Source organism: Lutra lutra, chromosome 10 (assembly GCF_902655055.1).
Source record: "Lutra lutra chromosome 10, mLutLut1.2, whole genome shotgun sequence".
In the NCBI taxonomy this organism is placed as follows: Eukaryota; Metazoa; Chordata; class Mammalia; order Carnivora; family Mustelidae; genus Lutra; species Lutra lutra.
Genome location: NC_062287.1, coordinates 37,825,932 through 37,838,195, shown reverse-complemented (window position 1 = coordinate 37,838,195; position 12,264 = coordinate 37,825,932). Strand labels below are relative to the sequence as shown.

At 49.4% G+C, this 12,264-nt stretch overlaps 1 protein-coding gene across 2 annotated transcripts in view; it reads left to right on the top strand.

Annotated features, from left to right (window-relative positions):
• PANX1 (pannexin 1) overlaps positions 1–10,641 on the top strand; it is a 52,738-nt gene extending 42,097 nt beyond the window's left edge. The window contains exons 3-6 of one of the 2 annotated variants that reach the window (XR_007121028.1): positions 3,410–3,633; positions 4,858–5,516; positions 6,139–6,797; positions 7,900–10,641. Coding sequence is in view for 1 of the 2 variants with exons in the window: in XM_047692342.1 (XP_047548298.1) it covers positions 3,410–3,633; positions 4,858–5,516; positions 6,139–6,218 (963 nt within the window). In the remaining variant the exon portion in view is untranslated. Of the gene's footprint in view, positions 1–3,409; positions 3,634–4,857; positions 5,517–6,138 lie in introns of both variants that reach the window. The other variant, XM_047692342.1, reaches the window with a different exon arrangement.
• The last annotated feature ends 1,623 nt before the right edge of the window (positions 10,642–12,264 follow it).

Sequence of the window (12,264 nt, the reverse complement as noted above, 5' to 3'; positions counted from 1 at the left end):
GAAGCAGACTCCCTGCTGAGCAGAGAGCCCAATGCGGGGCTTGATCCCAGGACCCTGGGATCATGACCTGAGCCGAAAGCAGAGGCTTTAACCCACTGAGCCACCCAGGTGCCCTAAGATTTTATTTTTTTAAGTAATCTCCATTCCCACGTGGGGCTCAGACTCCTAACCCCGGGATCAAGCGTGGCACACTCCACTGTCTGAGCCAGCCAGGTTCCCCCCAGCCCGGATGATTTGAAATGGATTTACCCCTGTGCATTTAGTGCCATCGGCCGTGACCACGTACATTTCAGGGGAGGAGCTGTTTGGGCCTAAGTGGACGCGTCTTCACCTTCCACAAGGCAGAGGGGATTGGAATGTGGAGGGAGGTTGTACTAGAGCCCCTGCAGGCTTCCTTCCATCTGGAAGTTCTGCTGTCCAAACTGTAACCCCTTCCAGAAACAACACTTTGAAGAAACTTTGAAGGCAAACAGACTGGAAATTGTGCTGCCGTTTGGCTCTCCTGGGCCTTGAGAAGCTTCGCCGTCATGGAAGAGCTCAGTGCTCACATGACAGCCGTGACTTTGAGAGATGCTGAGTTGTCTCAGACCTCATTTGGAGCAGATGGAGCTCACGAGCAAAGCCATTCCCATCCAGCAGGTGCACTCCTAAAATTTGGCAATTTTCCTATGTTCCGTATGTGGATAAAAGGATTTTAATGTTTTTTTGGATTCCTGTTTCAATTGAATTGATTTTAATTCCACCTTGTTGCTGAGTCACTGAAAGTCACATTTTTGTTTTGGATGAAAAACAAGAGGATTAACTGTGCAGACAACTGAGAAATGGGGCGTTATTCAGCTGCATTCCTTGCAGAGGTGATCAAGGTAACAGGGTATCTGAGGAGAAAGCAAACACCCAATGTGTAATAGCTTTGAACACTCGTTTTTCCAATTACCATGAGCTATGCCGATCTAGTCATTGGTATTAATTATTGCTCTGCACGGGCCTATTGGAAAAAGTGCCACAGACTGTGAACAGTCACTTTTTCATCCAGAAGAACAGCTTGAGGTAAAAATTCTGCAATTCAAATAACTTTGAGACAAAAGAGACTTGTAAAGGTATCCCACAGCCCCAAATTAGAAATAGCCTCCTCCCTGCAGCTCCCCAAGAAAACGCCTGGCTCTCTGTTCTGGGAACGGCACCAATGTAGTTGCGCACAGTGCAAATGGGCGTCCTTTAGAATATGAGCTTCTCACCACAGCCAGCTCTGAGTGACATGGCCAGAGTTCACCAGATCGCAGCCTGTTGTGCATGTCACAGTGCAGTGGCAAACTGCGTTCGTGGTTTGGAGAAAGCCCATCCCAGGCCAGAACCCCAAATGGAGGTGGAAGCATTGGTGAGGCGACCTCGGTGCTATGTAGCCTCCAGGAATGTGACAGGGAGGCTGTGACCCTGGAGAGGAAAACGTGACAACTTGAATTTTTTTTTTTAATGCATCTCTAACTAAAATTTAACATCGAGAAATACGTATCTTGCAGGCAATAATCTCTGATGTCAGTGGTATCTGTGATTCTGGTACAGAGACCTTTACCTCTTCAAGTTGGTGTCAGACCATATGTCAAACACACATAAATTTGTTTTTTGATGTTGTGGTAACTCAATTATCCACTTCTTTGGTGAACTTTTAGGTTTTACTTTATACATTTAAAGATACTATTCTTGGGCCACGTGGCCGGCTGTCGGTGGATCTTGATCTTGGGGTTGTGAGTTCAAGTCCTACGTTGGCTGTAGAGATTACTTAAAATCTTTAGAAAAAATACTATTCTGCATGAAAAACAAGGAAAGACCCGAGAAACTATCACAGAACCAAGGAGATGAGGGAGACATGACAACTAAATCAACAGACAGATCTTTGAGCAGAAAGAAGACAATGATGGGACTGCTGGAGAAATCCAAGTGCAAGTCTGAAATTGAGTTAATAATGGCTTCTTCATCTTGACAAGTGGACCACGGAAATGTAAAGTGTTGACAGTGGGAACACCAGATGCATGTCATTCGAGAACACCCTGTATGGTCTTTGCAACTTTTCTGTACATCTGACTTGATGGCAAGAGGCCTAGTGCTGGGTCTGCTGCCTGCTCCCACACATATGGGTTGGGAGATCTGTGTCCTCTCGAGGCCATCACTGCTACACCTCTGAGGAGATGGAAGAGACCAGTCCAAAAGACGGGGAGAAGTTTTCCAGAGAAGTGAAACAATCTATGACATATTGTGGAAAAGGCACGGCTCTGGGTTCAGAAAGGTCTGGCTTCCCATTCTGTCCCTAGCTCCGGCTTTGCACTCTGTGGCCAGGAACCATTCTGGGCTTCTTCTTCCCCTTGGTGAAGGGAAGCCATCAGTAAAGGCCTTGGCAGGGTCGTTGTGAGGACCAAGGGTATGATGTGTCCCCGAGGTAGCCCTTCTGTTGGTTTTAGGTGGTGTGTTGTGCATTTTACACCCTGGGCAGCACGCTAAACAGTTGACACAAATTAACTTAACCTTACATGACCATTTCACAGATTGGGAGCCTGAGAGTCAGAGGCTCAGTGACCTCAGCACCCAAGGATACAAAGACGGACTTGAATTCAGATCCGTGCTAACTGTAGTTCGTGGTCTTCCTTTGCCTGCTCTTAGGCTTTCCCGATAGCCCTGGTTCCTGGGCGCTCTTTGCTTTCCTGGACTCCAGACTCCCCCCATGTTTCTTTCTCATGTACATCCATGTCCAGATGCTCTCTGCGGGGCTGTGGCCCATGGCGATTGGCTGGTCTGGACCTGAGATGGCTCAGGTGCACACTGAGGGTGTTGGGCAGTCCCCAACTCTGTCCCAGCACAGACGGTCCATCCTGCATTCTGGGAATTTTAACTGCTTATGCCCCATTTGACGGTGTGATTACTGGATCACTGAGGCCATGATTTTTCTCATCCATTTTGGGCGAAGTTGGCATTTCCACATCATTTTCCCAGATTGGGGAGGGGGGAGAGCTTTAAGATTAGTGACCTCCTAAAACCTGGCAGTGAAAATTAAACAGCCCCCCAAAACCAGCAGAGGCCGCTGTGACATTTACCTGTTCCTTACCTGGTGTTTTATTAAGGGATTACTCTAAAGGACATGGAAGTCATTTTGGGTTTTTGTTTCCTTCTGTGATTAGTGTAGTTCCCAGTTATTTCAAACTCTGTCGAAGGGGGATTAAAAAAAAAAAAAAAGTGATGTTACTTACCTGGGCAGGTGAGTTTAGACTTAGTTACAAGGGAATGAGCCTGATTTCCATCCATGCTTGATGTGGGCATGCACATTGGTCTCCAAAGGAGAAAACGGCGTGCAGCACTTGTACCCTTAGGTTCCAGAAGTGAGGGCTCTGCGGGTCCCCTGACGGGCTCTCTTGTTTTTCAGTTTTTCCCCTACATCCTGCTGCTGGTGGCTATCCTCCTGTACCTGCCCTCCCTGTTCTGGCGTTTTGCAGCTGCTCCTCATCTTTGCTCAGATTTGAAGTTCATCATGGAAGAACTTGACAAAGTTTACAACCGCGCAATTCAAGCCGCAAAGAGCGTGTGTGATCAGGACGTGAGGGATGGTACCAGCCCAGTTCCAGGCCCTCAGGAGAACATAGGGCAAAGGTAACTCAGCCCCCAGCAAGTATCTTGGTGGGCTTTGGGGTATGAGGTCTCAGTCCTCCTGCCCATCTGGGCTTAGGGTTCCCACAGTAGTAGATGGGGTGGGGGGGGTTGTCATCCACTGGCAGACAAGGAAGGCTTGCTGGCCCCCAGTCTCATCCCACCTCCCTGCGCCAGCACCTGTCCTCACATCCAGACGCCTTCCCTTGTTGAGGGGAATGCTGCCATCTTGTGTTCTGAAAGGCTTGGGTAACAGGATGGCACTGGCTACTCACGGGCGCCAGTGGAGAAGCGAGGAGGATTATGGGGCGGCTGAGCTTAGAGAACCAGAGAGAGACAAGTGGGGGAAGGAGCAGGCAGTGTCTGGTCTTTTCACATTCTCCCTCTGGTTGCTGTTGTCAACAAGGGTAATTGTGTTAATAGCTCTCATTTTTAAAATACTTTATCCCAGAGACTGTGTTTTCTCTGGGTACATTATCTCAACCCTCAGAACGACATTACAACGAACTGCATTGATTTTCTGCCTCCCTCTTCCACAAATAAAAAACACTGGCTTCCAGCTCTCCGAGAGAGAGCTGGGACCCCACCCAGGCCGGCGGGCCCGAATCTGAGCCCCGCACCCACGGAGCTGTCCCTGGGACAGCCTCGCCTGGGCGGGAAGGTCTACTTCATTGTGCACACCTGAGAAGATCTAAATCAGATTTAGAAACACTAGAATAAGAACGGTCCATGTGGAGTGTTTACCAGATGCCGGGCATTTTAAGAATTTACAAATGGGGGGGCGCCTGGGTGGCTCAGTGGGTTAAAGCCTCTGCCTTCGGCTCAGGTCATGATCCCAGGGTCCTGGGATCGAGCCCTGAATCAGGCTCTCTGCTCAGCAGGGAGCCTGCTTCCCTTCCTCTCTCTGCCTGCCTCTCTGCCTACCTGTGATCTCTGTCAAATAAATAAATAAAATCTTAAAAAAAAAAAAAAATTTACAAATGGAACTTGTTTAACCAGACCTTCTTTAAAACACTAAGGGGGAGAGTGTTCTGTGGTAGCTTGTCTTCTTACTTGGACCCGATTATATTCCCTGATCCGCCAGCGAAGTTATAGGTGAAACAGGGAGGGAGGAAAGGGGTTTGGGGTTTTTAGCGTGATACTGTCCTGCACATTTACATCTTCGATATCTGCTCTTCGCGAAGGTTTAAATTTTTTTTTTTATTCCTTCATTGTTACTGTTTTCAGCCTGTGGGAGATCTCTGAGCGCCACTTCAAGTACCCGATTGTGGAGCAGTACCTGAAGACAAAGAGGAACTGTAGGAACTTGACCATCAAGTACGTCAGCTGCCGGTTGCTAACACTCGCCATTGTCCTGTCTGCGAGCGTCTACCTGGGCTATTACATCAGCTTCTCGTCGCTGTCCGACGAGTTTGTCTGCAGCATCAAGTCTGGGATCCTGAGGAACGACAGCACCATCCCCGATCGCTTTCAGTGCAAGCTCATCGCCGTCGGCGTCTTCCAGCTGCTCAGCCTCATCAACCTCGTGGTTTACATGCTACTGGCCCCCGTGGTCATCTACACGCTCTTCGTTCCATTCCGGCAGAAGACAGATGTTCTCAGGGTGTATGAGATTCTGCCCACCTTCGATGTCCTGCATTTCAAGTCGGAGGCGTACAACGACCTGAGTCTTTACAACCTCTTCTTGGAGGAGAACGTAAGCGAGCTCAAGTCCTACAGGTGTCTGAAGGTGCTGGAGAATATTAAAAGCAGTGGCCAGGGCATCGACCCGATGTTCCTCCTGACCAACCTTGGCACAATCAAGATGGATGTCATGGATGGCAAGAAACCGGAGCCCATGGAGATGACAACAGAGGAGCCGGGGGACCCGATGACGGAGCTCAAAGGTAAGGGGAGCTCTTGGGGTGCCTCAGTACTAGGAGACAGAGGGGAAGAATCGGTGCCACCCCAGATCTCCAGAGGAAAGTGTGCTTTCTCCAGACTGTCCTTGCTTCTTGGTCATGCTCTCACAGTCTCTGCCCCAGGCATCCATCCGTGCTGTCCTTCTCGCGTACGCTTGTCCTGTGCTGCTGGCTTTGTCCCCGTACTTCTGGGCCTCGGCCTGTTGTCCTCCACCTCTCTCAAAAGATACAGAATTTGGGGGCGCCTGGGTGGCTCAGTGGGTTAAGCCTCTGCCTTCGGCTCGGGTCGTGATCTCAGGGTCCTGGGATCGAGCCCCGCATCGGGCTCTCTGCTCGGCGGTGGGCCTGCTTCCCCCTCTCTCTGCCTGCCTCTCTGCCTGCTTGTGATCTCTCTCTCTCTCTGTCAAATAAATAAATAAAATCTTAAAAAAAAAAAAAAAAAGATAGTTTGTTGATTGAACCGGAGCCCTGACCTAACTTCACTGTTCCCTGAAATGTGGCTTAGAAGCAAAACCTTGTAAGGCAAAGAACACGGGATTGATAGAAGAGAAGGTAATTCGTGCTGTCGGTTCTTGCTTTTTGTCATAAATGTTTTCTGTTTTTACAGATTCGAGCGCACCCAGTGATATTAAAGTAAATAACGGAGAGACGAATGCTCGACAGAGACTTCTCGATTCTTCTTGCTGATTTTTTTTCCCCTTGACCTTGAGGTCCATGGCCCTCTGTGACATGGGATTTGTATCGGCTGTCAGGTTCCCCGCTGGTCCTCCTGAGTGTGCCTTACTGAGTCCCTAAGGAAAATGACAGCCCCCAGAACGCTGTAGGAGCATGGTTCATGAACTTCCAATGAGCAGCACCATGGGGGTGAGCCAGCCCCAGCAAGTGTATGTGTGAGTCCATCACCTGGAAGGCGGGAAGGCTCATCAGAGCAAGACTCGGAGCCCTGTTTGTGCCTCAAAGAAGCCCCTTTCTGGAAAGATGTGCAGTAAGACTCAGTACCAGCAAGGACTTTGGGAGGCCTTTTGGATTTGTTATATGAAATAATGATAACACCTGTCAGGATACAGCTTTACTGGGAACCTCCTATGTGCCCCTAACGACCGCTGCACAAGAGAAACACTCACCAGCCAGCCGCAGACTTGCTGTTGGTGGAGTCCTCCTCTGGGGACAGTGCTGGCGTGGGTTCCTGTCCCCCAGGGCTCTGTGCACACCACTGCTCGTCGGCCACAGCAAACCGAAATCATGGCACTCCACCCTGGAAATGTGGTGAGCCAGGCAGAGTCCCGAGGACATTGAACTGTGACTTCTGTATGGGAGAGGATGCTTGTCACAGAGCCTGGTGGGGAGATCTGGGCAGACAGAACAGGTTATTTCAATCCATTTTCCAAGGGGTTCTGTGCAGGTCCTCCCTCTGTTAGCAAAAGACTCGAAACAGGATGGTAAACAAATGAACAGAACACAGAATGCTTAAAAAAAATAAATAAATAAAGGGACATTTCACTTATTACGGTCAGAACGTATAAATGATATCGGCCATATGGTGTGCTTGGAACGAGACCAGTTTTGCGGTTTATTTTATCTGTATTTTAAGCACATCTTTTAAAAATCCATTTTAATGTAGAATCCTGTGATGTCAGAACAGAGGCCATTTGGGAAGGATGTTCTAGCATTGATAGAGAAAGAATAAATGTTACAGACAGCTATATCCCAAGCATCATTTCATACACATTTAAGGCCGATTCAGAGTGTATAAAAACCTGTCCCAGTTCTAACCATGTAAATAGGTCCAAACTATGTTTACATTTTATACAAAACCCTTTAAAATTACGTTTGTGGATCTCCCTGTTTTTATTCTTAGGAAATTAACACATTACTAAAGTGAGTAATCCTCAGGAACCTCAAAGTTTACATTTGGCTCCTAGGAAGAGTTGTTTACTTAATCTAATTAGTGTTTGAAAAACAAAAGTTATATAAGCTACTCAGAATATTCTGAGAATATTGTACTCTCTTTTCAGAATATTCACAGAAGTGGATTTTAGTTGCACTTCTGTGATGGGATCTGAGATGGAAAGCCGACGGCGAGTCTCAAGGATGCATTCATGCTTTAAATTATTATGTGCTATTTATTACCTTTGAGTTCGTGTGACTTAGAAATTGCAGGAACTTAAATACCTCTTTCCTTCATTTTTCTATCACCGTGTCCAAGTGCTCCATCACAGCTCCCCACACTGGCTTCTTTTTATAATTTGAAAACATTTCTGAGCTATTTTTCAAGGATGCACTTCTTTTCCCCGCAAAAGCTTCATCTCCTCTACAGACAGCCCCTAATTTATATTTTGAGGTGGTAAAATAGATCCATTTTTTTCAGGAAACCAGCAATTCTCTAAGTCCTGTGCCATGTAACCCTTTTGTCACGGTTGGTGGGGCTGGAGTCCTTGCCTGCTCTTCCTTGTCGCTGTTGCGACATGCTGAGCCCCAGGAGGTCCTGATGTCCCAGGCTCGTCATGCTCGTCCCTGACTGTTGGACAGGACGAATAAGGCCGCTCCCCATCTTTGAGGAGTTTAGAGCCTAGTCAAAGGCAGCAGAGGCAGGTACAAAGGAGTAGCCACAGGAAAGGCCCTTCCAGAAAGCTTCCAGCAGCTGTTCTGTGTTCTTGGGAGACGCCATCTTCTTTTCCTGTCTCCTGGAGCTGGTGGTCTTGAGAGTCCAGTTCTGGTTTTTCCCAGAGGCTCTTCAGCCACTGGTCCTGTGGTGTGAAGCTGGGACAGAACACTAACAGAGTAGTTTTGCACAGGAAGAGCTCCACTGGCCTTCTGCTCGTTACCAGTGGCCCTTCTCCACTGGCCTTCTGCAGGGAAGAGGGGAGGCAAGCCTGCAGCGGCCATGGAGTTACCCGTGAATGACCACTGTAGAGCTAAGAGGCCAAGGTGGATGCCCGGCCCTACAGTCCCGCGTGGGGAAAAGCATTACCAGGAAAGTGAACTCTTCCATCCCCTGGGAGTTGCTGGCTTAAAGGACGACTTCTGAGGGTTCCCTTTCCGGAGGGTAAAGAGTCATCATTCCTTGCTTTCTACAAAGGGACTGACGGATCCTAACTGGGTACCCCAGGGCTACTGACTTTGTTTCCAGCTCGCATCTTCTTAGAAAGGCACCAGCTGGGACTGGAACCGATCGTCCTGGGAGCAGCATCCAGCCATCTGTTTGCTTTTCCCCCAGGACAGGCAGAGACTTCCAGTGTAGACCTTCTGCAAACTTCCAGGAAGTGACAAACCCCGAAAGGCACAGACCCTCTCTTGTGACGCGCACACAAAACTAAATGCACCTCCAGGGACCGTCCTCGGGCGCGCACATGGCGAGGGGCAGACCAGTCCACCCGGCGCACAACGGAGGCCCTTTTGGCCTCCCAGAGAGCTGCTTCCAGCAACGTCTGCTCTGTGTCCACGTAGCAAAATTGTGTTTGCGCACTTCTGAGTGGGCTGTACCTTCTGAGGAGTGGATCTCATTGTTCAGAGTCCGGGTGAACATCCAGTTAAGAGGGCGGGTGGATGACAGTGGCTGGGGGTGAGCAGTCCGCTGCCCCTGACCCTGTTCAGCCTCTCCAGCATGGAGAGCCGGTGAGCCTAACACTTGGACGGTGCATTGTCCTATTTTGTGCTGTGAAAACGCTAGAAACTTCCAGCTGCGTGGGCTGTCTCACTGCATGGTCGTGAGCATGGCACAGAAGCCGAGCCTGTGTCCTATCCAAGAATGAGCCAAGGTCGGGAGATGACCAGGCAGACGCTCCCACGGCCGAAGTGTTGGATACTTTTTAAAAATGTGTTCATATTGGTTTATTTTGCTTATTGTCAGTCCCGGGTCAATAGAATATCTGCGAGGATGGGCGTTGTTGATCTCGTGATGTGAGCTAAACCAGCGGCTGGCCTGTAATCGCCATTCTGTAAATATTTGCTGAACACACACACAGTTATGAGAACTCGAGTTTGTTGGTAGCTGGGATTTGATTCGAAAAGGCACACAGGCCTCTATAGGAAAGGAGAGGGGACACCCCTCAGCCTCCTGTGGAGAGGGGAATGTTTGTGTAAAATGACGACAGCCCCACAAATAAGCAGTGACGGTTCTTAGCTGCTTCTTGTGGCCGCTCTCCCAAGTTCATTCCAAGTGCAGCGTTGCCCTGCCGTGATTAGTGAAATTGAAGTTTTGATGCTCCCGATCTCCGTCATTTCCCAGAACAACCTCTTGAAAAGGAACGATGATGGAAATGTGCAGTTAGCATTGATTGGGGTTTCAGATGAGGGCGCAGAGATGAAATGGCCCTTCGGGGCAATCGTTGGCCGGGGCCCTATTTTTCACAAGTAATGTGAAGCCCCGAAAAAGGACTGGCAAAGAGGATGGTGTGTCCTTTGTGGAGCATAATAGATGTTAATTCACCCTTGGTTTGTTCGGCCTGCTTGAAGTGAAATGTATTGTGTTTGGGGGCTCTCTTCTTAGCTGCAAAAACACTTTGTCACTTAAAGCATGTGGTTTGATCCGTGATTGTTCCTCAAGTTCTTGAACGTTAATATAGTTTCTCATGCCGTGAGTGCTTTCCCCTGCCCCCGCCCCCAGAGGAGGAAAAGCCTTGTAGAATTCGACAGGTCACGAGTGTTCTCTACAAAAGCTGATGCCACCCGTTCCTCTTTAACAAGTTGGCTTTTTTAAAAGCACCACTGTTCCAGGCTCATGGAGTTCTGTGGAGAGGTACTCGAGGCGTACTTTAAATTCTTTCAAATGACTAAACATCTTCACAAACTTTTAAAGAAAAATACATGGGTTCTTTTCTGCTGTGTCATTCGGGAAGGACAATTGCTAGCTCTTCCACAAAGATCAAAGGACGACAGCGGATCACTGTGTTAGAAAATGACCCTTAAAAGGACAAGAGTCTTGAAAGCTCGGAGGTTCGGTCGTTCTTGCTAGGACGTTTTCGATTTCCACAAGTCACCTGTCCAAGTTCTGCATTCTGACTTCCCTTTAAGGAGGGATCCAAGGCTGCCCCTATCTGTAGAGAATGTGGAAACAATGTTTTCGTTCTGCACGGCTTGCATCCACCCCAATAAAACTTCTCTCACTAATGAAAAATGCGTCTTGCCCTATTTCTTGCCTTCCCTTTGGGGCAGATGTCACAGAGGACGACACCTGAAATGTCATGAGGCTCAAGGCTCCTTCCTCTCCGCCGAATGCATAAAATTCAGTAGGTGTCGTGGTACTTGCTCCCACCCAGCTGGCAGGAACCAAGGGAAGAAAGCCTTTGATGAAGGGCCCACAGCTTCTGTAATTTCCAAAGCCAAAATCACATGCTTTCTGATTAGGGATTGTCCACGCGGGCTTGGTGGGAAAGAAACGGGGACAATATGCCACTAAACACAGGTTGGCCTGCCTGCCTCTCTCAAGAGGGGGACTGACTCCCTTATGTGTGGTCATTTAACACAGTTTTACTGCCGTAGGTGGTAAATCCGGGGCCATCCAGAGTGGCCGTACCGCGCCGGGCTTAAAGTCACCCGCCGACACCAGCTGCAGCCCTCCTCACCCCCTCCTGCTTCCCAGCTGTTTCCTAGGGCGGCACCCCAAGGAACCTTGGAAGTGGCACTCGGTTTCCTTCATTCCAGAACAAATCACCACAACCTAAACACCTTAAAGCAACTCCCCTTTATCAACGCACAGTTTTCTGGGCCAGGGGTCTGGATGTGGCTGAGCCGGGTGCCCTGCTCAGGGTCTGACAAGGCCACAGCCAAAGTGCAGACAGGCTACTTTTTCCCCTGGAGGCTCAGCTGGGGAAGGAGCCACTTCCAATCCTCCTCAGGTTGCGGGCAGAACTCCCATTTCCTTCTGTCCTGACTGCTTCTCACTGGCTGTCGGCTGGAGGCTGCCCACCTCTGCCGTGTGCATTTCTCCAACATGACTGCTCTTGCCATCAAGCCCCTAGGGGTTGTGTCTCACCTCAGGGAGGGCTCAGCCCTTCTTTTAAGAGTTTATACCTGCCTCAGTCATGCCCCTCAGGATTCTCTCCCTTTGGATAAATGCAAAAAGAGCTGCTCAGGGAGCTTGATTGCGTCTGCGGAACCACTTCAGCTTTGCCATATTGTGCCACCCAGAGGCAAGTCCCAGGTCTCCCGCCTGCACTTGGGGCATGAACGTCAGGGGAATCATGGGGCCACCCAAGGAAGTTATCCTTATTCCCAGCCTCCCTGCCTGAGCTTTATAGCATAACGTCCTCAACATCCTTCTGAGGCCTCGCTCCATTCCCAGTCCTATCTTACTGGCTCTGGTCCCTTCTTTCCTGAACTCCTCTTCCAGTCTTACCATATCTTAGCATCCTCTGCATCCCTGTCAGGACTTCTGATACTGCCAACCCTCCCTACCTCACCCCCACCATCTTAAAGCCCTCAGGATTCTTCACGGGTTTTGGCATAAAGAACAGACTCGTGGTTTCTGCTACAAAAGTCCCCGCCTCCTGCCCGCTGCTTCAGGTTCGTCCCGTACCCGAGTCTCCCGTCTCAGAAGCAGCCCTGCACACTGCTCCTCGATGGCCTCTCCCCTCTCTCAGGCACCTTTCCCTATCCCCACCCCCCTCATCTTCTAGTCAAAAATCAGCTCTGTGTTGACGGTAATGTAAAACCGTGCAGCCACTATGGAAAAAGGCAGGTCGGGGCCTCAAAAAATCGAGCATAGGATCACCACCTGACCCAGCAGTTCCAC